At 39.8% G+C, this 27,779-nt stretch overlaps 1 protein-coding gene across 3 annotated transcripts in view; it reads right to left on the reverse strand.

Annotated features, from left to right (window-relative positions):
• Positions 1-19,984: 19,984 nt before the first annotated feature.
• The window catches only part of tatdn1 (TatD DNase domain containing 1), a 76,096-nt gene continuing 68,301 nt past the window's right edge, over positions 19,985-27,779 (reverse strand). For all 3 annotated transcript variants that reach the window (XM_073043374.1, XM_073043393.1, XM_073043382.1), the window contains 2 exons: positions 26,720-26,846; positions 19,985-20,916 (listed from right to left, as the gene is read on the reverse strand). In XM_073043374.1, the coding sequence (XP_072899475.1) occupies positions 20,814-20,916; positions 26,720-26,846 (230 nt within the window). In that variant the 3' untranslated portion in view covers positions 19,985-20,813. The remainder of the gene's footprint in view (positions 20,917-26,719; positions 26,847-27,779) is intronic.

Here is a 27,779-nt window from a genome sequence, read left to right on the forward strand (position 1 = left end):
TTTGGTTTTCAGGAAAGTGCATAAGTTAATGCAAGGAATATACAAGTAATTCTGTAATAAATTTCAGCCTTTTCAGGGGCCTACTTGAAATTGGAGGCATCATTAATTTTTTCTACAGTAATGAGTGATGCATTTTGGAATGCTGGCATATAGCCAATAAGGTGGTCATCCTTCCATGTGAATTTAAGTTTTTAACATTTGCCATATCAGTATTAAAACAGTACAAAATATGTATGAGAGTGGAAACATAGCTATTTACTGAAATGAATTGTAAATAGATGGTTCTCAATTCCAACTCGTGAAATTAACTCATCACAGATGTGATCTTTATGGGCATGTGAAGTTGTCAAGTTGAAAACTAGGTGTTTTTTTGGGGGAACTCAGTCTCTTGGTCTGCAGTGTTGGTCCTAGGCTGTAATCTGCAGTTTTTTTTTGTAAAGAAACCTTATGCAGTTGAGTATTTAAATCCCTCAAATACTTAAAATAGAAAATGTGCAATAGATTTAACTCAAAATCTTATCCCTTTGGGGAAAATTAATTACCATTTCTTGCATTGAAATGGTCTGCTCCCTTTGACAAAGTATTAATTATACATCACAAAAATAATTAGCTCAGCCAGTTTGTGCAGGTATCTTAGCCCCTCAAGTTGTCTTCCATCTACCTCTTCAAAGGTACAACTTTTTTTTTAAATCCACCTAGATTTAATCTTTTGAAGGCATCTAGCTATGGGTAATCAAGCTATTGTGCTTGAAAAATCATCTGTAAATTTGATAAGAACACCATGGGTGAATTGTTGTTGGCCCTTCTGTACCTGTAATCTGTACTACTGTTGAGAAGGATGCCGTAATGTCAGAATGCAGGTTTGTGGTTAACAAGTGCTGTTAATCTGACCTTGAACAGTGAAGCAAGCCTTGCCTTGAAGGTTCTATTTGGCATTAAATGGTGTGCAATCAGTGCTGGAAAGTTCCGAGGAGACCAGGTAGGTGTCCACATTCACATTACTATCCTTGTGCACTACTTCCTATGCAGGTCACTGCTAATGTCCTCACATACCGATGTACATTTTGAAGATTCCACACACTGGCAAACTTCGGTATTCAATTCTCAAAATCTTAAAGCTCCCCATCTTCTACAGCAATTCCATAAATTAATTCTGCACTATTTCTTCAGTGCCATAAGTAACTGTGAACACAATCATTCCTCACATTTAAGGTTTTGTGCTTGTAGAAGTTTTGGCCAGCAGTTGCTACAGCTCATGTTTTGAACCTAAGCCACTGTTATGACTGATGATTCCTCCTCAAGGAAATACATTGTTCTCTTTTCCATATTAGATTTATTTGTAACTATACTAAAGACCCCTTAGTGTTTGATTTTTTTTCTCAAGTGGTAATCTTTTTTTTCCCCCACAATTCCTTTCCCATTCATAAATCTAATGTTCTTTAAAAGGATCTGTAATATTTTTAAATTAATCAGAACACAAAAAAAGGAGCAGGAGTAGGCCATCTGGCCCATTGAGCCTGCTCCACCATTCAATAAGATCATGGCTAATCTGGCTATGGACTTATCTCCACCCACCTGTCTTTTCCCCATAACCTTTAATTCCCCTACTATGCAAAAATCTATCCAACATTGACTAAATATATTTACTGAGGTAGCCTCCACTGCTTCATTGGGCAGAGAATTCCACAGATTCACCACTCTCTGGGAAAAGCAGTTCCTCCTAATCTCGGTGCTAAACCTATTCCTCTGTATCTTGAGGCTGTGTCCCCTATTTCTAGTCTCACCTACCAGTGGAAACAACTTCCTTGCCTCTATCACTTACATAATTTTATATGTATCTATAAGAGCTCTTACCAGTCTTCTGAATTCCAGCAAGTACAGTCCCAGGCAACTCAATTTCTCTTTGCCTAACCCCCTCATCTCTGGAATCAATTTGGTGAACCTCCTTTACACTGCCTCCAAAGCCAGTATATCCTTCCTCTAGGAAGGAGACCAGAACTGCATGCAGTACTCCCAGGTGTGGCCTCACCAGTACTCTGTACAGTTGCAGCGTAACTTCCCTTCTCTAAATTTATCCCCTCTAGCAATGAAGGCCAACATTCCATTTGCCTTCTTGATGGCCTGCAAACCATCCTTTTGTGATTCATGCACAAGCACTCCCAAGTCCCTCTGCACAGCAGCATGCTGCTTTTTTTTTTACTATTTAAATAATAATCTTCTAGTTTTCCTTCCAAAGTGGATGGCCTGACATTTACCAACATTGTACTCCACCTGCCTGACCCTTGCTCACTCAGTGAACCTATCTATATCATTGCAGACTCTCCATGTCTTCTGCATATTTGCTTTTCCACTCAATTTAGTATCATCAGCAAACTTGGATACACTACACTCGGTCCCCTCTTCCAGATTGATAATGTATATCATGAACAGTTGCGGGCCCAACACTGACTCCTGCGGCACACCATTCATCACCTGATTGCCAACTGGAGTAACACCTATGTATCCCTAACTCTGATTTTTTTAGTTGACCGATCCTTTGGCCATGCTAATACATTACCCCATTCATCCTTATCTTGTTTCATGTAGCACCTTATCAATCACTTCCTGTAAATCAAAATAAATAACATCCATTTGTTCCTCTTTATCCACTGCACTCATTATATCCTTAAAGAACTCCAGTAAGTTTGTCAAACAGGACCTGCCTTTGCTGAATCCATGCTGTGTTTGCCTGATGGATCCATTTCTTTTTAGATGCCTCACTATTCTTTAATGATAGCTTCAAGCATTTTCCAAACTACAGATGTTAAACTTATAGTTATCTGCCTTTTTCCTACATCCTTTATTGAACAGTGGCTTGACATTCGCTGTCTTCCAATATGCCGGTACCTGCCCAGAGTCCAGGGAATTTTGGTTAATTATCACAAAAGCCTTTACTATGACATCTGCCATTTATTTCAGTATCCTGGGCTGCATTCCATCAGGACCAAGGACCTGTCTGTCTTAAGACCTACAAGTTTGGTCAGCACTACCTCTTTAGTAATAGCTATTGTATCGATGTCCTCCCCTCCTGTTGCATCCATAACATCACTCTTCGGCATGTTAGTCATGTCCTCCACTGTGAAGACAACACAATAGTCATTCAAAGCCTCTACCATTTTCTCATTACCCAATATTTATTTCCCCTTGTCCTTCAAGGGACCTACGTTCAATTTAGCCACTCTTTTCTGCTTTATGTAATTATAAATACTGATTACTATCAATTTTTATACTTCCCTTTATTGCTTGCTGATTAGTAATTTCTTGCTTTTTAAAGTTTTCCCAGTCTTCCGGGTCGCCTCACTGCAGGAAGGATGTGGAAGCCATAGAAAGGGTGCAGAGGAGATTTACAAGGATAATGCCTGGATTGGGGAGCCTACCTTATGAAAATAGGTTGAGTGAACTCGGCCTTTTCTCCTTGGAGTGATGGAGGATGAGAGGTGACCTGATAGAGGTGTATAAGATGATTGGAGGCATTGATTGTGTGGATAGAGGCTTTTTCCCAGGGCTGAAATGGCTAGCATGATAGGGCACAGATTTAAGGTGCTTGGGAGTAGGTACAGAGAAGATGCCAGGGATAAGTTTTTTTACACAGAGCGTGGGAAGTTCATGGAATAGGCTGCGGACAATATGATGGTGTGGAGGCGGATATGATAAGGTTTTTTTTTAAGAGACCCCTGGATAGGTACTTGGAGCTGAGAAAAATAGAGGGCTATGGGCAACCATAGGTAATTTCTAACGTAGGTGTGTTCAGCACAGTTTTGTGGGCCAAAGGGCCTGTATTGAACTGTAGGTTTTCTATGTTTCTATTTCCCCACTAATCTTGGCGACTTTGTATGCACGAGCTTTTAGTTTGATGCCTTTCCTTAGCTATCCAAGGCTGGGTCTCCCCACCCTAATGTCCTTGCTTTTAACTGGAATATACATTTGTTGAGCACCCTGAAAAATCTTTTGAAAGTCTTCCACTGTTTTTCAACTGTCCCAACATATAGCCTGTGTTTCCAGTCTATGCTAGCCAAATCCTCCCTTATACCATTGTTTAGGCATAATGGACTGGTTTTTGCTTGAACTATTGCACTGTCCATTTGTGTGAGAAACTCAGTCATACTGTGATCACTCTTCCCAAGAGGATTCCTAACTACAAGATAACTAAATTTACCTGTTTCATTGAACAGAAATAGATCTAAGAAGACACATCCCCTTATAGATTCAATAACATGCTGTTCAACAAAGCCTTTGTGGATGCATTCTATGAAGCCCTCAAGTCTGCCTCAATCAACCTGATACACCTATTCTAAAGTCCCCCACAATAACTGCTGTTCCATTCTTACATGCCTCAGATACTTCTCTGTTTATTGCATGTGCCACTGTAATGTTTTTATTCGGTGACTGATAGCTCCCACCAATGACTTTTCCTTTTATTATTCATAATCTTTACCCAGATGGATTCAACATTCTGCTCCTTAGATTTTTGTATCATCTCTCACTAACCACAGCCTATTAGAAGAGTAAGAATTATTATGACAAGAGATACCCATGCATTCAGTCCATTAAGTCTGTGTTAGTTCAGCAATTCCATTCCCTTGTTTTTGCAATCTTTTCAGTTTTAGTAAGTTAAAATAACTTACTAAGCCTTTAATAATGAAACTTAGTCCATTAGTTTCAAAGTGACTAAGTGTTCATAATTCCAATAGCCTCAAACTAATTAAGTCGAGGATAGGACTGGTCCGTGGTTTAAGATTTTAAATTAGGCTGATTTTGATGACATCAAAAGGGATCTGGCAGGCATGAATTGGGATAGATTGTTTTCTGCAAAGTGGTGCTTAGTAAGTGGGAGGCCTCAAAAGTGAAATGCTGGGAGTACAGAATCATTATGTTCCTGTTAGAATAATTAGCAAGACCAACAGGTTTAGGGAACCTTGGTTACTGAGGGATATTGAGACCCTGGCAAAGGGAAAATGAGTCATATCAGGAAGTGGCAGTTAGGATCAACAGAGGTATCTGGAGGTATAAGAAATCAAGAGAACATGAGAGAAATTGGGAGGGCTAAATTAACATTGCTGTAGCAGACAAGCTGAAAGAAACCCAAAGGCTTCTATAACTATATTAAGAGCAAAAGGATGCAAGGGACAACTGATCTTGAAGATCAGTGTGGTCATTTTTTGCATCGGGCTGAAAAATATGGAGATTTTAAATGTCTATTTTTTGTGTCTATACTTGGGAGACACAGAACTATAGAACTGAGGCAAGAGGACTGAGGTCATCAACCATATCCTGATTATGAAAGAGGTACTTGCTGTCTGGAAGTGAGCTAGGTGGATAAATATTTAAAATGTCCTTGGGCATAGATGAGATGGCTGGAGGATAACTAAAGTTCTGTTGTTAATTATAGAACATAGAATAGTACAGCACATTACAGGCCCTTCGGCCCACAATGTTGTGCTGACTCTCAAATCCTGCCTCCCATATAACCCCCCACCTTAAATTCCTGCATATACCTGTCTAGTAGTCTCTTAAACTTCACTAGTGTATCTGACTCCATCACTGACTCAGGCAGTGCATTCCACGCACTAACCACTCTCTGAGTGAAAAACCTTCCTCTAATATCCCCCTTGAACTTTCTTCCCCTTACCTTAAAGCCATGTCCTCTTGTACAGAGCAGTGGTGTCCTGGGGAAGAGGCGCTGGCTATCCACTCTATCTATTCCTCTTAATATCTTGTACACCTCTATCATGTCTCCTCTCATCCTCCTTCTCTCCAAAGAGTAAAGCCCTAGCTCCCTTAATCTTTGATCAAAATCCATACTCTCTGAACCAGGCAGCATTCTCATAAATCTCCTCTGTACCCTTTTAACCAGAGTTTTATAGAGCTGCATTATTACATCGTGACTCTTAAACTCTATCCCTCAACTTATGAAAGCTAACACTCCATAAGCTTTCTTAACTACCCTATCTACCTGTGAGGCAACTTTCAGGGATCTGTGGACATGTACTTACAGATCCCTCTGCTCCTCCACACTACCAAGTACCCTGCCATTTACTTTGTACTCTGCCTTGGAGTTTGTCCTTCCCAAGTGTACCACCTCACCCTTCTCTGGGTTGAACTCCATCTGCCACTTATCAGCCCACTTCTGCATCCTAAAAATGTCTCTTTGCAATCTTCGACAATCCTCTACACTATCTACAACACCACCAACCTTTGTGTCGTCTGCAAACTTGCCAACCCACCCTCTAACCCCACATCCAGGTCGTTAATAAAAATCACAAAAAGTAGAGGTCCCAGAACAGATCCTTGTGGGACACCACTAGTCACAACACTCCAATCTGAATGTACTCCCTCCACCATGACCCTCTGCCTTCTACAGGCAAGCCAATTCTGAATTCACCTGACCAAACCTCCCTGGATCCCATGCCTTCTGACTTTCTGAATAAGCCTACCATGTGGAACCTTGTCAAAAGCCTTACTAAAATCCATGTAGATCACATCCACTGCACTACTCTCATCTATATGCCTGGTCACCTCCTCAAATAACTCTACCAGGCTTGTTAGACACGATCTGCCCTTCACAAAGCCATGCTGACTGTCCCTGATCAGACCATGATTCTCTAAATGCCCATAGATCCTATCTCTAAGAATCTTTTCCAACAGCTTTCCCACCACAGATGTAAGGCTCACTGGTCTATAATTACCTGGACTATCCCTACTACCTTTTTTGAACAAGGGGTCAACATTTGCCTCTCTCCAATCCTCCGGTACCATTCCCGTGGACAACGAGGACATAAAGATCCTAGCCAGAGGCTCAGCAATCTCTTCCCTCGCCTCGTGGAGCAGCCTGGGGAATATTCCGTCAGGCCCCGGGGACTTATCCGTCCTAATGTATTTTAACAACTCCAGCACCTCCTCTCCCTTAATATCTACATGCTCCAGAACATCAACCTCACTCATATTGTCCTCACCGTCATCAAGTTCCCTCTCCTCGGTGAATACCGAAGATAAGTATTCATTGAGGACCTCACTCACTTCCACAGCCTCCAGGCACATCTTCCCACCTTTATCTCTAATCGGTCCTACCTTCACTCCTGTCATCCTTTTGTTCTTCACATAGTTGAAGAATGCCTTGGGGTTTTCCTTTACCCTACTCGCCAAGGCCTTCTCATGCCCCCTTCTTGCTCTTCTCAGCCTCTTCTTAAACTCCTTTCTTGCTATCCTATATTCCTCAATAGACTCATCTGGTCCTTGCTTCCTAAACCTCATGTATGCTGCCTTCTTCCACCTGACTAGATTTTCCACCTCACTTGTCACCTATGGTTCCTTCACCCTACCATTCTTTATCTTCCTCACCGGGACAAATTTATCCCTAACATCCTGCAAGAGATCCTTAAACATTGACCACATGTCCATAGTACATTTCCCTACAAAAACATCATCCCAATTGACACCCGCAAGTTCTAGCCTTATAGCCTCATAATTTGCCCTTCCCCAATTAAAAATTTTCCTGTCTTCTTTGATTCTATCCTTTTCCATGATAACACTAAAGGCCAGGGAGCAGTGATCACTGTCCCCCAGATGCTCACCCACTGACAGATCTGTGATCTGACCCGGTTTGTTACCTAATACTAGATCTAATATGGCATTCCCCCTTGTCAGCCTGTCAACATACTGTGACAGGAATCTGTCCTGGACACACTTAACAAACTCTGCCCCATCTAAACCCTTGGAACTAATCAGGTGCCAATCAATATTAGGGAAGTTAAAGTCATCCATGATAACAACCCTGTTATTTTTGAACCTTTCCAAAATCTGCCTCCCAATCTGCTCCTCTGTATCTCTGCTGCTACCAGGGGGCCTATAGAATACCCCCAGTAGAGTAACTGCTCCCTTCCTGTAACTGACTTCCACCCATACTGACTCAAAAGAAGGTCCTGCTACATTACCCACCCTTTCTGCAGCTGTAATAGTATCCCTGACCAGTAATGCCACTCCTCCTCCCCTTCCCCACCCCCTTCCCTTTTAAAGCACTGAAATCCAGGAATATTGAGAATCCATTCCTGCCCTGGTACCAGCCAAGTCTCTGAAACGGCCACTACATCATGGATACACACATGAAATTAAGCTCTCAGTTCATTACCTTTGTTCCTGATGCTTCTTGCATTGAAGTACACACACTTTAGCCCTTCTACCTTACTACCTTTACACCCTTTATTCTGCTTCTCTTTCCTCAAAGCCTCTCTATATGTTAGATCTGGCTTTACTCCATGCACTTCTTTCACTGCTCTATCGCTATGGGTCCCATCCCCCTTGCAAATTAGTTTAATGAAGGGCTCAAAGTATAAACTACAAAATTATATGGCTAGTGAGCCTGATGTCAGAAATGGGTAAATTATTGGAACATATTCTAAGAGATAGGATATGTCAGTACTTGGACAGACGGGGTCCAATTTAGGTTAATCAATGTGGTTTTGTACATGGCAGGTCACATCTAAACAAGCATGTTGTTTCCTTTTTCAATCTTTTTTATTAATATCAACATGATAAGATTAATACATAGTTATTGGGATTACAAAATTAAAATGAACATAAAAGGATACACAAGCAATAAGTACAATATAGTTAAGTCTTCCCAAATCATGAATGATACAAATATCATATAAATGAAACAAAAAAAATCTAGGTATATCACATTGAAAAAAACAGAAAAGAGAAAAAGAGGAAAAAAAATTATTACCCCAAGAAAAACTAATCTAACAAACTAACCACTAACTAATAAAGAAAAAAAAGGAAAAAAGAAAAAAAAAGGCTGTTTATAGTATCTATAAAAAGACATAGAATCATCAGTGTCCCCAACTCCGATCCTTTCAACATATATATATAATCAAAACCGGAAAAACAAATAGGATTGGAACAGGGTCAAATTACATCATGTGAAAATATTGAATAAATGGCCTTCAATAATTACATTTTCAAATGTAATAGAATATGACAGTTCAAATTTTTTTCCAAATTTAGTCATAACATAGTTTGAGAAAAACAATGAAATATGGTAGGAGGATTAATTTCTTTCCAATTCAACAAAATAGATCTTCTGGCCATTAATGTAAGAAATGCAATCATCCAACAAGCAGATTAAGATAAATGAATTGACTCCATCATTGGTAAACCAAAGATTGCAGCCAATAGGATGAGGTTGTCAATCAATGTTCAATACCATGGAAATAATATCGAAAATGTCTTTCCAATATTTTTTCAAGGGCAGACATGACCAAAACATATGAGTTAAAGAAGCTATCTCAGAATGACATCTGTCACATATAGGATTTATATGGGAATAGAAATGAGCCAATTTATCCTTGGACATATGAGCCCTGTGCACAACTTTAAACTGTATCAATGAATGTTTAGCACATATAGAGGATAAATTAACTAATTGAAGAATTTTATCCCAATTCTCAATAGGGATAGTAAAGTTAAGTTCTCTTTCCCAATCATTTTTAATCTTATAATAGGCCTCTGAACATATTTTCATAATTATATTGTAAACATTTGATATTACACCTTTCTGAAAAGGATTTAGTTCTAACAATTTCTCCAAAATACCCAAAGAATCAAGATTTGGAAAGCATGTTGTTTCCAATTGACCAAGAAGGTGGTTGAAGGAAAAGCAGTGCACATTGTCTACGTGGATTTTAGCAAGACCTTTACAGTCCTACAAAGGAGGCTGATCCTGAGTATTAAGTCAAATGGATTCAACATTAGCTTTAATGGTAAAGCCAGAGAGTGGGAGTAAATGGTTGTCCCTCTGACTGGACATTTGTGACTAATGTGTCAGAGGAATCAGTGCTGGGTCTGTTGTTTATTTATATTACTGATCTAGATAACAATGTGGTAAACCAAATCAGCAGAAAATATCAACGTTAGAAGTGTAGTGAATAGGTGAAGGCTATCAAAGCTCGCAATGTGATCTGGACCTGCTAGGAAAATGAGCTAAAAAACAAGTGTAAGGTGATTCACTTTGGGAGGACAAACCAGGCTTGTACAGTGAATGGTAGGGCACCGAGGAGAGTGGTAGAACAAAGATATCTGGGAATACAGATCCATAATTCCTTGAAAGTGGCATCACAAGTAGATAGGGCCAAAGAATTTTTAGCAGTTTAGCTTTCATAAATTAAGGCATTGAATACAGTATAGCAGTTGGGATGTTATTTTGAAGTTGTATAGAACATTGAGGTCAAAGTTGGAGTATTGTGTGCTGTTCTAGTTACCTACCTACAGGATAGATAGAGTCGAGGAGAAGTACAGCACTGAAACACACCCTTTAGCCCATCTAGTCCATGCCAAAATTTAAACTGCCTACTCCCACCGACCTGCATCGGGACTATAGCCTCCATATCTCTACTACCAATGTACCTATTCAAACTTGTCTTAAATGTTGAAATCCAGCTCACGTGTGCCACTTGTACTGGCAGCTTATTCCATTCTCACCACCCTCTGAGTAGTTTCCCCTCATGTTCTTATTGAACTGCTCACCTTTCACCCTTAACCCATGACTTCTGGTTGTTAGAAGAAAAGTCTAGTTTCATTTACCCTATCTCTACCCCTCATAATTTTGTATACCTCTATAGAATTTCTTCTCAATCTTCTATGTTCTAAAGAACAGTCCCAATCTCCAGATTTGGCAACATTCTTGTAAATCTCTCTACCTCTTTCAATCTTGGAGAGCGCCAGTGCTCGATGTAATGGGACTAGAGACCTTTCTGCCCACACGGACTGATGGTGGCCTTACTGTTATGACATCCAGTACCCAATTGTTGAGACCCAGCCAGGACAGTTTCCCCACCAGCTTCTGGGGTACGATGGTGTTGAACACTGAACTGAAGTCCGGCGCATGAGGTCCCATTTTCCAGGTAGAACAGGAGAGAGTGGAGGGCAGAAGCTATTGCGTCGTCATTGAGCAATAAGCAAGCTGGAAAGGTGCCATGACCAGCTGCTCAAAGCTTTTCATTTCAAATGGGTGGGGGAGGAGAAATATATGGAAAGGCAGATGGAGTAAAGTTTGAGGAGAGGATTGCAAACAGTTTCTGGAGAAGGATAAGCAGAAACACATGACTATGTGATTAAAATTACACCAAGTAGAATAGGTACTATCTGGTTCTGGTGCCAATTTCCATTCACTTATCCCCTAGCATTTCCATCTACACCTACTTAGAGTCCAAAACTAGTAACTCTCTTCATATTTCTTAACTCTCTCCAGCAGCTGTCTCCAAACTTCACACTTCCCTCTCCCACCTCCCCCTTTTTTCATCAGCTTCTCCATTTTCCCACTACCTCCATGTATTTTCACTTATCACTGTATTCCAACTCCACCTCTGCTCCCCACCCTAACTCGTGCAACCTACCTGTCATCCTACACTTTTCACTACCAATCACCTCATACTCCTTTCTCACCATTGCCCTTTATGCTGGCCATCTTGCCTCAGTCCTGATACGTTTATAATTGGAAACATTGACAATTCCTCCCACCCACAGATCCCGCTTGACTGAGTTCTACCAGCATTGGCCTTCTCTTTGCTTCTTGATGTTGGCTTTACATTTTTTTCAATCTGCAAACTTCCTCCAAATAATATCTGTTATTCATCTATAAGCCTCAAATATTATTGACAAATAGCTTCTGAAATGCAGATTCATTATAACTGTACCCAGTTTTATTTTGCTTGGTTTTATTTTTGATCAACATCTACAGACAATTTCTAGCTGATTGTTGTAAAGCAATAAGATTTCTGGCCAATTTCCACTTCCAAATGCATTCATAATGTTATAATATATCTTTTAATGGCTATTTGTAGGAAAATCCTGTAAAAGGTAGTGGATTCGGCAAAGTACATCACGGGTAAAAAACCACCCAATCATTGAGCACACCTGCATGAAACATTGCTGTAGAAAAGCATCGTCAAAGATCGTCAACACCCAGGTGATGCTCTTTTCTCGCTGCTGCTCCAGTACAGGCACTTCTGGACTTGCACCACCAGGTTTAAGAACAATTACTACCCCTCAGCAATCAGGCTCTTGAACAAAATGCGATAGCTGCACTCATTTAAGGACTCTGTCGTATTGTTATTTCATAGTCATTATTTATTGCTATCTATTTACATACACATTTGCAATTTATATTTTATAGTTCCTGATGTTTAGTTTATAGTCACTGTTCTATAGATTTGCTAAGTATGCCCAAGGAGATGTTGTATGTGGTGACATGTATGCATGATAACAAATTTTACTTTGAACAATGCTTGCTTCAATCAGCAAATTAATTACAGGGATGTTTCTTGATCCATCTGACTTGGGTTAACATTGACCAAATTTGATGAGTCATTAAATGACCACCTCTTGTAATTTTTCTATTCCAGAAGTATTTTTTCACTTGTAATATAAGGCATTATATTGATATATTATCATCTGAATTAATTTTTTTGTATAGTTAAGCCATATTTGTCTAGTGCTTTTGCAGAAAATATAGAAATGAAAGTGAATTGGTTGGCACCACCCATCCAAGCTGAAAGATCAGTTTCACTCCAGAAAAAAAAAGATGTAATACTAAGTGTGTGCTAGATATATGTAATAATTTGAGGAAACACCAAACCATTGTCTAATCCTATGTTTGAGTGGATTCTAAGGTCACAGTATGCAAAAGAAAGAAGGGTATTATGTTGACACCTAATTAAAAAAACTGTAATTCATTTAATTCTGTTTTTGACATGTGGCATTAAGCTACTCGAACCTGTTCTGCCACTTTGTATGATTATAGCTGATCTGTATTAACTCCAGAATCCGTTTCCTGACCAGCTGACTGTCCAAGCTCACTACTCATCTCAATTTCAAAGTAAATTTTATTATCAGAGTATGGATATGTTACCATATATTACCTTGAGATTTGTTTCTTTTTCTTGTAGCCACACGGGAAAAAAATCAATAGAATTTGCAAAAATATATATACATAAACAAAGGTTGACAAATAATTAATGTGCAAAAAAGACAAACTCTTTAACCAGAAGGGATAACTTCACTTGCCCCATCACTGAACTGTTTTCACAACCTATGGACTCTCAAGGACTCTGCATCTCATATTGATATTTATTGCTTACTTATTCATATTTTTTCTTTTGTATTTGCAATGTTGCCTTTTGTACATTCATTCCACTGGGTGTTGCCTTTCATTGATTTTACCATTTCTTAGATTTACTGTGTATGCCTGCAAGAAAATGAATCATGGTTGTATATGCTGACATAGATGTACTTTCTTTTCAAGGATCTGCCCCATGTGTAACCTTCCACATAATCTGGCACCCACCCAGTGGGTGAGATCAGCACACATTTTGATCTTAAATGTCAACCCCTACTTCAGTATTGCTTTGACAGTTGACATATCCCTAGGCTAATAGAGTATTAGCGCATATATATTCATGAACATTTTTTGACAATTGCTGTTGTCCCTTCAAATCAGGGAAATGTGTGCATGTACTTGGCTATACCCCACAAAAAGCAAAAAAAAAAACAGAATGCAATTTTTATTCTGAGAGCAGATGCAAGTCATACAGATACTTGGGAGTTTTGTTCTCTCAGATGTCCTAAACTACTTAACAGAATTGCTGGCCTGGCTCAGGTACCTGCCTCATTCCTTTATTCTTTAATACATGGTTTTAAACAAAAACTCAGATTTAAAGTATCTGAACTTCCAACAGCCTTCTAGGGATGTCAGTGTTTCCTTACTTTACAAACTTGTCTCCTGTTCTCCCATAATTATAGAGTCACTGATTATTGAGGTCCTCCATTGGTTGGTAAGATATGGAAAGCAAACTGTTGCCCATGCAGTAGGCTCCCTGTTTCCACGTAGCTGATGAATCCAAAGGAATGGGAGAGACCAATAGTTTGGCACCAGTGGTGTCACAGGAGTTGCCTATCAGCATTGAACTTGACATAGGACTGCCTTAGGAACTCCAGCTCCAGATCTTTCCTTGGGATTTACTCCCAAAGCCTTCCCCATTAGTGGATATAGCCACAAGGCAGCAGAGGTATGAGATCAGAGATTTCCTTCTCCTAGATGAGCTGCCAACCACGGCTGATGAGCCCCATCTGCCTGAAGCAATTGGTTTTTAAGGTGCCAGTAATCCACCCTTTCCCCTTCTCCTGTAGGTTGAAATGGTTCTGCTGGGCTTAGTAGCTAAGCTACACGTGCAGCTCAAGAGCTAGACTTGGTTGTCAGAGGCTATTTGAGATGCAAGCCATTGGGAGCATTTAACAGGTGGGTAGTTATTCCCAACCAGCTCCCTCAGCTACGACAACCATAAGGAACCAGTCACTGCTCAGTTCACTTTAAATCTTAAAATGCTTGAACAAATCAATTCTCATCTTTTTATTACAGGATATCTAATTGTTTGCATGATCTCTCTTTGTAACTTATTCCTGGACTCCAGATAGAATTCTATCAAATGTACCCTATATCCCCTCAGACTAATATGCTTCCTAAGTTACGGTCTCCAGAACAGAATACTTATCCATTGGTGGTTTGTTAAGGGCAGCATATTTCTAGTCCAGTTCTCTAGATAAACTATTATGCATTTTGATTATTTTCTGTGCCTAGCTTTGAAATTTTAATGGACTCCTACCTTCCATAGGGACCCTCCTAAAATGTTGATTGCTATTTCATGAGATCTTGCAAAAATATTTTGATAATTGTTTACTGTTTGGGGTGTATTCTACTATATTTTAAAAAAACAATTTATGAACTGTAAACGAAACAGCAAATTCTTGTGACCTCTTGTGTGTAGTTTAATGCAGAAATCAAAGTTGCAGCCAAGTCGTCCTTTTCTTCAAAGTTGTCCTGTCTTATTATCATTGGAGTAGATGAAAGGTGCAAAGCTACTAAATAATTCACCATTCACTCAATTCATTAAAAAAATGGAAGAATGCATATTTCTGTGTAATATTTGACAGTACAATACTCAATTTTTCAGTACAACAGCACAAATTTTCTAGCAACTGGAAGGATTAAGATTTTTAATTAAAGATTTAAAATGGCTACAACTGTCTTTTTCCTTGACTGACCTCTCTTTCTCCTTCCTCTGAATCAAAATCAGGTTGTGTAATTTGCAGTAGCAGTACAATGCAATACAATTTTTTTTAAATCTATAAATTACAATAGGAAGAGGTGTGTGTTATATAAAGTAGTGCAAAGAGAGAACAAAAAAAAAACTGAGGTAGTGTTCATGGTTTATTGTCCATTCAGAAATTTGGTGACAGAGGTAAAGAAGCAGTTCCTGAAACATTGAGTGTGAGTCCTCAGGCTCTTGTACCACCTCCTTGATGGTAGCAGTGAGAACAGAGCATGTCCTGGATGATAGGGGTCCTTAGAGATGGATGCTGTCTTTTTGAGGCATCACCTTTTGAAGGTATCCTGGCTGCTGGGGAGGCCAGTGCCCATGATGGAGTTGGCTGATCAACCTCTCAAAGCACTTCATCAGAGGACGTGAGTGCCACATCACAATAATCATTGATGCAGCTCCTCCTGCTTTTCTTGCGGACTGGTATGATTGTCATCCTTTTGAAGAAGATGGGAATCTCCAACTGCAGCAGTGAGAGATTGGTGTCCTTGAACACTGCCACCAGTTGGTTTGCACAGATTTTCAGTGTACTACATGTAAACCATCAGGGCCTGACACTTTGCAAGGGTTCACCCTCTTGAAAGATGTTCTGATGTTGGGCTCAAAGTTAGAGATCACAGGGTCACCAGGTGCTGCAGGGATTTGCAGAGGTGTAGTTTTATTCTCCCTTTCAAAGTGTGCATAAAAGGAGATGTGCTTATCTTAGAGTGAAGCATCACAGCCATTCATGTTAGATTTCACTTTGTAGGAAGTAATGACCGAGCTGATGGGCATCTGATTCCTTCTGTAACTTCAATTAGAATTTTTTTTTTCACTTCTAAAATAGTCTTCCGTAGGTCATGCCTTAAGAGATTCGTAGTCTACTAAGGGCTAGATCTGTGACATTCAAGACCGGTGATCTTGAATGCCACATATCTAACCCTTGGCAGACTACGAATCTCCTGGTTCATCTGCGGCTTTTGGTTTGTGTATGTCTGGTATATTCTCAAAGGCACACGCTCATCCATTCAGGTCTTGATGAAGCTGATGACAAGTGTGGCATATTCATTCAGATTCGAAAATGAATCCCTGGATATTGTTCAGTCCACTATCTCAAAGCAGACCTACAGTATAGTGCTCCTCTGCCTCAATTGACCACACCTTTTTGGTAACACACACAAAATGCTGGTGGAATGCAGCAGGCCAGGCAGCATCTATAGGGCTATAGGGTCTCAGCCCGAAATGTTAACAGCGCTTCTCCCTATAGATGCTGCCTGGCCTGCTGTGTTCCACCAGCATTTTGTGTGTGTTACTTGAATTTCCAGCATCTGCAGATTTCCTCATGTACACCTTTTTGGTCCTCGCCATTGGTGCTGCAGTCTTTAGACTCTGCCTATAACTGAGAGTAGAAATACAACCAGGTGATTGGTCTTTCCAAAGAGTGGGTGTGGGATGGAACAGTAAGTGTTCTTGATGGTGATATAACAGTGGTCAAGAGTGTTGGCTCTTCTGGTTCCACAGATGATATATTGGTGGTAGTTGCTCAGAGACTTCTTCAAGCTGGTCTGTTTGCAATCGCCCGCTATGAATCAGAATTAGAATCAGGTTTATTATCACCGGCATGTGACGCAAAATATGTTAACTTTGTAGCAGCAGTTCAATGCAATACATAATCCAGCAGAGAGAAAACAGTTATAATAAATAAAACATAATAATAAATAAACAAGTAAATCAATTACATATATTGAATATATTTTTAAAAGTGCAAAAACAGCAATACTATATATTTTTTAAAAAGAGGTAGTTTCCAAAGCTTCAATGTCCATTTAGGAATCGGATGGCAGAGGGGAAGAAGCTGTTTCTGAATTGCTGAGTGTGTGCCTTCAGGCTTCTGTATCTCCTACCTGATGGTAACAGTGAGAAAAGGGCATGCTCTGGGTGCTGGAGGTCTTTAATCATGGATGCTGCCTTTGAGACACCACTCTTTGAAGATGTCCTGGGTACTTTGTAGGTTAGTTTTCAAGATGGAGCCGACTGGATTTATAACCTTCTGCAGATTGTTTCGGTTCTCTGTAGTTGCCCCTCCATACCAGAGTGATGCAGCCTGTCAGTATGCTCTTCACGATACAACTACAGAAGTTTTTGAGTGTATTTGTTGACATGCCAAATCTTTTCAAACTCCTAATAAAGTATATCCACTGTCTTGCCTTCTTTACGACTACATCAATGTTGGGACCAGGTTCGATCCTCAGAGATCTTGACACTCAGGAACTTGAAGATGCTCACTCTCTCCACTTCTTATCCCTCTATGAGGATTGGTATGGGTTCCTTCGTCTTACCCTTCCTGAAGTTCACTATCAGCTCTTTTGTCTTACTTATGTTGAGTGCCAGGTTGTTGCTGTGGCACTATTCCACCAGTTGGCATATCTCACTCCTGTATGCTCTCTTGTCACCACCTGAGATTCTACCAACAATGGTTGTATCATCAACAAATTTATAGATGGTATTTGAGCTATGCCTAGCCACAGTCATGTGTATACAGAGAGTAAAACAGTGAGCTAAGTACACACCCCTGAGGTGTGCCAGCGTTAATCATCAGCAAAGAGGATATGTTATCACCAATCCACTCAGACTGTAGTCTTCTGGTTCTTGTTCTGCCTTTGCAGAGAATGGTGAAGCCATTGGGCTGTATTGCTGTGTCCAAAATGGCAGAGATCAGTCATGTTTTCATTATTCATTACCAGACTAGCATTAAGTATTCTAAATTGTCCTAGTTCACATATCATGCTGCTTAAAACAATTGTCTAATTAATATGCATATTTTGTTGTCCTTTTCACACAGGTACTGGACTCTCTGAAGAGGCCACTGCTTTTCCATGGGCTTTTAATTTTATATTGAGTTCTCATCCTTACCAAGACTAATTACCATCCTTCTGTACATATGCTCACTACCATATCGTCCCACGGATTTCTAACTTGGAGCACCTTAGTTCAGTCACAGCCAGGACCTTCGGTATGTTCAATCCATTTATTGCGTCTCCCAAGTCTCCCCTTTGCATCCTGCCCTCTACCCTCACTACTATGCATCAATACCTTTTTGCTCCTTTTCCCTGTATCCAGCTCGTTTCAAATTTGCTACTGTCAGTAGTTACAATGTCCTCCTGTCCTATCCACTACTGCAAACAATTGCTCTTTGCTTTCTTTTTGGCCACCAAGGATTGCAAATTCATTTTACTCCAGACTCTTGATGGGGATCTCCCCCTTTTTTTTGCCATTCCTCCATTTTGTGACCACTGATCCAACGCCTACCCTCTACCACCCTCCTCTGAACTTGTATCTCACTCCAGCTCCAACCCCTGCCATATCTTCATTGCTCTGACCTCCCCATGTGACAGGGAGCAATTCATTCTCACCAGAATATCCCAAAATGTATCATTTTCTGAGCATGGGTATTTCACGTGGTCATATACTTTATCTTTGTTTCACTACAGTGTTCGTTCCAAGACTATTCTAGCTCCAAGCTTAATCCAGCACCACCCACTGACCCCCAAATGCTTTCACTGCTAAAACAACAGTGCTGCTTTCTGCACTAAAGTGGAATTTGTCACCTTTGTTACTAAATTGCACCCTACCCTTAAATTCACCAGGTCTAATACTTTTTATGGCTCTCAGTCTCCTTTGGAGACAGACTTGACAATGACATCGATAAACCTACCAACTCCCACAGTTATCTAGACTGTACCTGCCCATACCTTATCTCTTGCAAAGATGCCATCTCTTCTAAATCTCTCTGTCGCAGCAGTTCTTGTGATGAGGTCCTGTGGTCTGGGTCTTCTGAGAAATGTGGTTCCTTCTTTCCCTTTTCCTCCCACCCATCTCCCCACACCAGCTGAACAGAGAATTCCCTTAGTCCTCACCTTTGACCTCATCAGCTAGTGCCTCCTCCAATATATCATATATTTCTGTCAGCTCCGACTACCTTCTCCTCCCACTTAAACTTTGTGCGTGGATCACTCTCTTTATGATGTGGACAGCTCATTTCTCACCAGCCAATCTTCCCCATAATCCGGCACATTCTGTGACACTCTTTACCTCCCTCTCCTCCTTCAGTATCGATAGACTGAAACAGCCCTTCCGTGTGACACAGGTTCACTTGTATCTCCTCCACCCTAGTTGTCTACATCCACAGCTCAGCATTGCATCTTCTATTTTGGTAAAACCAAATGCACACTAGTGATCTGTGAAGCATCTATGCTCTGTCAGCAATGGCAATTGACCTTCCATTTACATGGCATTTTAACCTACTTGCACTGGCCTGTCTGTGTCAGCCTTCTCCATTGCTAAAGAAAGTAACAAATGCAGATTGGAAGAACGATGTTCCATCAGCATGGGTAGCTACAAACCAATGGTATAAATGTGGATTTTTTCCAATTTCAGCTAACCTAAATGCCCAGTGTTCTATTTCCACAGATCATTGTCCACCTAGTTTTCTTCCTCCTTCATCTGCCTCTCCCATTCTCTTCCCTACACCATCTGGTTGTATCTGCTCATCAACCCCTCCCTTTCTTGTTCCATCTGTCATCCATCAGCCTCTTACCACACCCCCCCCCCCAAACTATTGGCAATATTTCTTCTTTTCAGTTCTGATGAAGGGCTCAATTAAAATGTCGACTTGCATATTTTGCCTCCACAAATGCGGCTTGAACTACGAGGTTCTGAATTGTGTTCGTCTCTTCTGTTGCCTTTCCATCTGCAGCAGTATTTTTCAATGAACCAGTGTTAATTTAAACAGATTCTAAGTATCAACAAATGCTTCCTTATTTATTTATTTATTTATTTATTCGTTCATTCATTCATTTTAGAATAAATGATGATACTAACCCAATGATTTGCCATTTCTTGCAACTTCATAAGTGATTTTACCACAGTTCTGGGTCATTAACATTGATTGTCTACATCATGGTAACTACATTGTTCCTTAGCTCAGCCATTTAATTTTTACCTGAATTGGCACAGAAATAATTGTGCATATACAGATGAACATGCTATTCTAATGGTCTCCTCAACGTAAGCACTTGAATAGATCTTGAGTTGATAAAGTATAGTATATGTTACAAATGATTAGATACAGTAAAATTGCACACTAACATTATACTGTTGCATGTTTGCTTCAGTCACTGTAATACATCCTGCTTGGAACCAGACTGGCCCAATATAACCTATCATTGACCTTTTGATACTTCACGTATGACTGGATATTTAAACCATACTGATCTGCTTATTAGAGATGTATTAAAACAAAGTTGTAAGCAATTAAGATTGATTTTGAAATACAACATTGTAAAGTGTTAACATGAGGTATTTTTAAAAATCACTAAATATCTTGAGGTCTTTGACTTGTTGGGTTGCCAAGGAAGCTATTTCCCTTTCATTCAAACTACATGTTTACATAGATTCCTACCAAGATCAGGAAATTTATCAGGAAGTGTCTTAATATTAAGGGTAACATTCATACTAATTCTCTGGTGTACAGAGTTCAACATCCATCTTGAACAGAATAAACCAGGGAAAAGTACCCAAATATCTCTAACAGCTGCCAGTTGCGTCACGCTGAGAGCAAATAGACTGGGATAATATACTTGGCAATCAGCTGTTAGGAAAGAAAACTTTCACAGTATTGTTGTACATGGTGTTGCTCAGTTCACGCATGTCTTCCTCTCGTACAGCAGCCATTATCTCCAATATTTGACTATTAAGGAAAAAATTTAAGAGACTTGTTAATTTGAAAAGCAATACATTTCTAAATCTATATACATAAATCTTGTTCTTGAATTAATCTTTAAGAGCTGCTGTAATGTTTTATGAAACATTTTCTAGTTCATGTGATGCTTTAGAAAATTTGCTTTTATCATAACTATATTCTGTCTTATAAAAACACAATGCTGGCAGAACTCAGCAGGCCAGACAGCATCTATGGGAGGAGGTAGTGACGACGTTTCGGGCTGAAACCCTTCATCAGGATTCAACTTTTGGAAGTCGCCTCACTGTAGGAAGGATGTGGAAACCATAGAAAGGGTGCAGAGGAGATTTACAAGGATGTTGCCTGGATTGGGGAGCATGCCCTATGAGAATAGATTGAGTGAACTTGGCCTTTTCTCCTTGGAGCGACAGAGGATGAGAGGTGACCTGATAGAGGTATATACGATGATGAGAGGCATTGATCAACGGTTGTTTCTCCAGGGCTGAAATAGCTAACATGAGAGGGCATAGTTTTAAGGTGCTTGGAAGTAGGCACAGAGGAGGTGTCAGGGTAAGCTCTTGTCGTTTTTTTTTTTACGCAGAGGGTGGTGAGTGCGTGGAATGGGCTGCTGGCGATGGTGGTGGAGGCAGATTCGATAGGGTCTTTTAAGAGACTCCTGGATAGATACATGGAGCTTAGAAAAATAGAGGGCTATGGGTAACCCTAGGTAATTTCTAAAGTAAGTACATGTTTAGGACAGTATTGTGGGCCGAAGAGCCTGTATTGTGCTGTAGGTTTAATATGTTTCTAAGCAAGGGAATTCAATAAAGTTATCCCTTCAACTGCCTCTACTGTAGCCACAAGTCCTGAGACTATGATTAAGCTGAATAGTGCAGCAAAGTGGTTCTCAGAACTAGATACAAGTAATGGATTTTGGCCTGTCCCATTGAAAAGAGAATGTCAAAATAAATGTGCTTTCACTTGCAAGGGTGAAGAGTATACATGGACAGCTTTGTCACAAGGGTTTCATAATTTGCCCTCCATTTTCCATCAATGTTTGGCCAATGGACTGAAAGCCATTTGAGCTCCCCAGTGTTTAATTCAATATGTAGATGATGTACTATTGCTGACAGAGACTTGAGAGGAGCATTATAAGTTATTTAAAGAATTACTTCAACTGTTACAGAAGATGGGCTTTAAGGTAAGCCTTAAAAAAGCTCAAATCATGAGGCAGCAGATTAGTTACTTGGGGTGGTCATAACCCTGGGAGATGAGTTGTTCATAAACAGCATGTCGATGTTATGGCAAAACTACCTTTTCCTACTGATGTGAAGGGATTGAGGTTGCTTCTTGGTTGGGTGGGGTATTATAGAGACCACATAGATGTCTGGCTTTGACACCAAAGCTTACCCACTTTCTTGAAGGAAGGCGTTCCATAGGAATGGAAACCAGAAAAGTCTAAGGCAGAATCAGGTCTTAAAATTAGCCTTGCAGAAGCACCTGCTCTTTATACCCTAAGCCATTCCGAGCCATTCTCTTCAGATGTCACTGCCACCAGTAATACGATTAGCTGTGTTACTCCAGGAGATGCATGGCAGACTGAAACCAGTGGCGTATGCATCTCAAACTTGTGAATATCATCTATTAGCAGTGTTTTGGGCAGTTAAACATTTCACTTATATTGATGGTCTTGATCCACTAACCATTTTAACAGAGCTTATTCCAATTCAGCTTTTGCTGGATGGCTGCAAGTATGGGGTAGTCAGTCAAACTCAACTTGTCCAATGGACATTGCAATTAATGTTGTAGTTAAAAGTTAGCAGCACAATCATGCTCACTGACAATTTAACTTAGTGGAGTGAACCTCATGAGTGTCAGGTAACAGTATTAAAAAGAATGGAAAGGACCATTCATTCCCACCTTAAAATCAGGAGAGGATAATAAAGTCATGCAACCAGAAAGTTCCTCTTGGAGGATCTTTGTTGACAAATCGTCATCAGTTCATGGAGAGAGGCTTATGAGATGTGGTATATATGTAGAGGATGAGGAAGGAGTAGAGATGGAAAGTGTTGTGATCAAGTTACCTAAAAAAGAGTGCATGAGTGGCAGAGCCTGCTGTTATAGCTTTTGTTGTTAGCCATCCAGGCAGGTATCCTGCAGGAGCAGTAATACACTCAGAAAGGATGTAATAGTTTTACTGAATATTTACCATTACGGGAAGCTAGAGATTGCATTACAGCAGATGGTAAACCTTGCATTAGTACCTTTGCTGGAATATATATTTTGAGAAGGCAAGAATAAACAGTTATAGAGTAAATACAGCGAAAGCTCATTTGAAAACATCCCCGGAAGGGAACAGGAAGGCAGATGAATTAGCTAAAATAGGAGCAAGGCGTTGGGGTGAAATGGAATCCAAATATAGAGGGAGTGATGACAAAGAAACCAGCAAAGAGTATACCTATAGACTTAGTCAAGGTACTGCAACAGGATCATAAGTTAGCAAAGGTACAGAGAGGAGAGAATTCTGAGGAGAATGAGAAATATCCAGGAATACAGGTACAGAATGGGATTGCACTTAATGGTAAATTTGTGTTGCGAGAAAGTGAAAGAAACCAGATGATGCACTGGTGCCCCATGACATCTTTGGGTATCAAAGAGCAGACAGAACTATGGAATAGTTGAAGAATCTCTGTTGGTGGCCAAAAATTGCAAGAGATAAAGACATTATTCTAAGAATAGTTTGATCTGTGCCCAGTATAACCCAGATAAATTGCTTAGAAAAGCAGTTCTAAGACAAACAAGCCCCATAAAAGAACCATAGGTTAACTTGTAGACTGATTTTGTGGAACCTTTACCTCCATTGCCTGAAGGATTGAAATATATCCTAGTGACTGAAATATATCCAAGTGGATAGAGGCTTTGCCAACTATAAATAGCTCTACTAAATTACAGCCAGGATTTTGTTCGATGGAATTTTTACCCAGGGAGTTTATAATCATATCAAGGTCCTCATTTCACTGCATAGGTGATGCAAATTCTCATGAAGTTGTTTGGGATAAAACAGAGGTTTCATGTTCCTTATTGATCTCAATCCAGTGGAATTGTTGAATGGATGAACAGGACTTTAAAGACAATATTGGCTATAATGGCTAAACAGCACAGGACCACTGTCTTACCCTATGTCCTTATGATCATCTGTACCACTGAAGCTACTTTTGCTGGATTTACACCTTTTAAGTTGATGACAGGGAGAGAAATGAGGGTTAGAATTCCTGCTTGGGGTAGATTTATCATTGCCTGAGTATAACGGTATTGTAAAGGATAAATGGCTACAGCAATTAATAGGACAGAAAGTTATGACCTCAGTACATCAGCCAGGTTCTTTTACATCTTCGAGATTTGTATATAATGCCATATAACGTTACTGACAGAGCCCATCCATCAGTTTATTGAATCCAAACTGTTCCTAATAAGTTAGGTTGGTATTATATTAACCAACTTAAACCCCTTGTTCTCTAGTAGCTGTGGTCTTAAGGCACGTTGTCAATATGAAGTTCTGGAAGTGGTTGGGCAACCACTTCCAGTTCGCATCCAGAGGTTAACAATAGTTCACTTCATACTCAGCATCAAGAAGGGAGGTTTAAAGCAAGGCAACCATTGTAATCGTCTAAGTCAAGGCAGAGGCAATGGAAGAGAAACAGATGGGATGCTGTGTTCATCACTAGATCTTCTGGATATAAAGCGGAGAATGGAAAAGTTAAATTTAGAGGAAATATCAGATGACTCAGTAAGTATAGAAATTGCTCGATGTTTTTTCCCAGTTGTTTGTAAATGACTGGTATTGTAATACTACTGACGAGTGGCCCCATAGTAGTTGAAGGCTTTGCTGAAGGTTACATGTTCAATTGAGTGTATTAGCCAAATGCATTTTAATCTGGACAGCTGCAAGGTATGAAGATTAGATTGGCTGCAGATGCACAATTCACAACATTCATGAAAATGCCTATTTGGATTGCATCCGATACACTGGTAATGGTAGAAGACTGTGTGGATGAGGAAGGTGAACTGGTAGTATGAATTCATGATGAATTGAGACAAGATTTTGTAAAAGAAGTAAGAACAATGTCTGTTGATAATCAAGGTCGTGTAATGGGGAAAAAATGGGAGTACTAGGATAATGGTGGGAAAGCATGTCTTTTTGGGTCCTGCTTCAGGAAGAAAAGGACTTATAACTCAGGTACATCTTCATTGTGAACGTAATAGTATTGTTGGCATGGACACAAATTAGAACCGAGATCAGTTAGCGTGTGCCCCAGACAACTCGATCTCAGTTGCTCCTGAGCCTCGATCTTCCATATATCCCATGGTAGAGTCGATGACAACTTATACCATAACAATTGTACTGACATCCGTTACTAGAAATTTGTTGTGTGATAAGATTCAGACAGATGCAAAGGGAGTAGGGCTTTTATTAGACAAAACAGAAGAACAAATTGTTCTACTACCAGGATAAAGACATGTTCAAGTGTTGCTCAACTAACAACACTCCAAATTCGTAGTTGGTGTGGAATAAGCCTCCAACATTTCCAACAAGGAATTTTTCCATCATTTATTAATTGAAAATTTAACCATACAAAATTTAAAACATGAGAGAGGCAAAAAAGGGGGCTTAATGAACTTGTGAGAATTAGGATATGCTGCTGGAGTTTCCATGGTAAGCAGTAAATATGCAAGATATTACTGAGGTAAACTCTCCATTAAATTCTCTAAAGAACATGCGAATGTAGTTTCAGAGATGCTCCACATTTTACATCCCTTGGGAGATATGACAAACTGAATTATTGGCAGAGTTAATAATGAAACTACTCAAATGCTAAGGATGCTGTTTATACAACCTATTACCTCATGGTTACTTTCTACTGTTTATGACTGAATGAATACAGTACAAAAGGAACACCAGCATTAATTTTGTACTGTATCCACTCAGACATATCAACAGTAGTGTGATTCTCAGAATTTTCTGTGGATCAAAAGGGGAAAGATGTTGGCCATGAAGGAAGTAAAATATGGAAGAAAACATCAAACTTGAATGAGTCCGGACAGTGGAAGTAGACAAACCAATTGTCATTGTTCTTGCCATGTGGTTGAAGGAATGGAAGCTCTTATTTTGGGAAGCCGCTCGGTAATCTCCATTTTGTGTGCTGTCTTGTGAACTGGTTTTGCTCACAAATAGCAGTAATGTCCAATTAAGAAGTTATTTGTGTTGTGTTCTTTGGTAAGATAAAACATGCAGGTTTACAAATAGGGAAGCCTGAGCCTAGTAACTAGCTGGTCTGCTCTGATTCAGAACAAAGAGACATTTATTACAACTTTTCACTTGAAAGAAAGGCAATAAGATGATGCTGGCTCGAATCAGAGCCAATGAGAAGTTGACACATGTTAGCTAGATAGGCCAAAGCCAACATTTGAATTGATAAGGAGTGTATAAGAATAAAATGATTGTTTATTGAGTAAGGCTTTGTTTATTGATTTATACAGGAAATTGTGCCTAATGCCATGTTCTAATCTTGGATGAATCATAGAAAATGGAACTAGTGGTGTTAATGGATGCCAAAATATGATGCATATTGAATAGCAGTTTCGTAGTCTCACAACATTAATTGCAAGCATATGCAATACCTTGAAAGTATATTCTCAATGGACCTTTGTTTACGACAAGGATAAGAGAATCACAACGATACTTGCCATAACTTGAATTACTGAAGGATGGAGTGGGGGAGAAGAAAGGATTTTCTTTAGTAAGAATACTCACATAATATGGCATGGTTCATTCCTATCCTTAAGGCAATATCCTTCTTCCCACTTCTTCTTTGTTGGAAAAGTTGTTTTCACGTATTTAGCACCGGCATGAGTGTTCTTCACTCCACACCATGGTGCATCTTATCAAAAATAAAGAAATTGCATGACAGATCTTTAAAAACCATGTCAAAACACACGTTTTATGAATAGAAACTGATCCAGACATTATAATACAACATTCTTTTCTGGAAAATGTATGTATATATTCAAACATAACAAATAGCAGGGGCTAGAACTCTAGCCTGCCTTTATATTCCACATCACTGGTTATCTTTTATTTCAAAAACACTTGGAGAATCTGATGCGGGGTTTCAGCTTGAAACATCGACTGTTCCTTTCTTTTCCTCCCTCTGTGCTACCCCCAGATGCCCTTTGAATCGCTGAGATCCTCAAGTTAAGAAACAGTGAAGGTAAGATGACCCTAATAGGGATGGGAGTTATTTAGCCTCCAAACAGTAACCAGGATGTGGTCTACAAATTACAGCAGGAGATAGAAAGAGCATGTCAAAAAAACAATGTTATATTAGTCATGGGGGATTTCAATATGCAGACAGAGTGGGAAAATCAAGTTGATGCTCGATCCCAGGAGGGAGAATTTTTGGAATGCCTATGAGATGGCTTTTTGGAGCAGCATATAGTTGAGTGCACTAGGGGATCAGCAATTCTGGATTGGGTGTTGTGTAATGAACCGGATATGATTAGGGAGCTTAAGGTAATGGAACCCTTGGGAGGTAGTGATCATAATATGACAGAGTTCACCCTGCAAATTAGCTTCTCTCTCTCAAAGTCAGATGCATTGGTACTACAGCAAAGTAATGGAAATTAGAGCATGGGAAAGGAGCTGGCCAAAGTTGATTGGGCCATTAGCAGGGACAACGGCAGTGCAGCAATTGCTGGCGTTTCTGGGAGCAATTCAGAAAGTGCAGGATAGATGCATCGAAAAAGGAGGAAGCATTCTAAAGGCGGGGTGATGCAACTGCAGCTGACGAGGGAAGTCAAAGCCAACATAAAAG

Source organism: Hemitrygon akajei, chromosome 1 (assembly GCF_048418815.1).
Source record: "Hemitrygon akajei chromosome 1, sHemAka1.3, whole genome shotgun sequence".
Lineage (NCBI taxonomy): Eukaryota > Metazoa > Chordata > Chondrichthyes > Myliobatiformes > Dasyatidae > Hemitrygon > Hemitrygon akajei.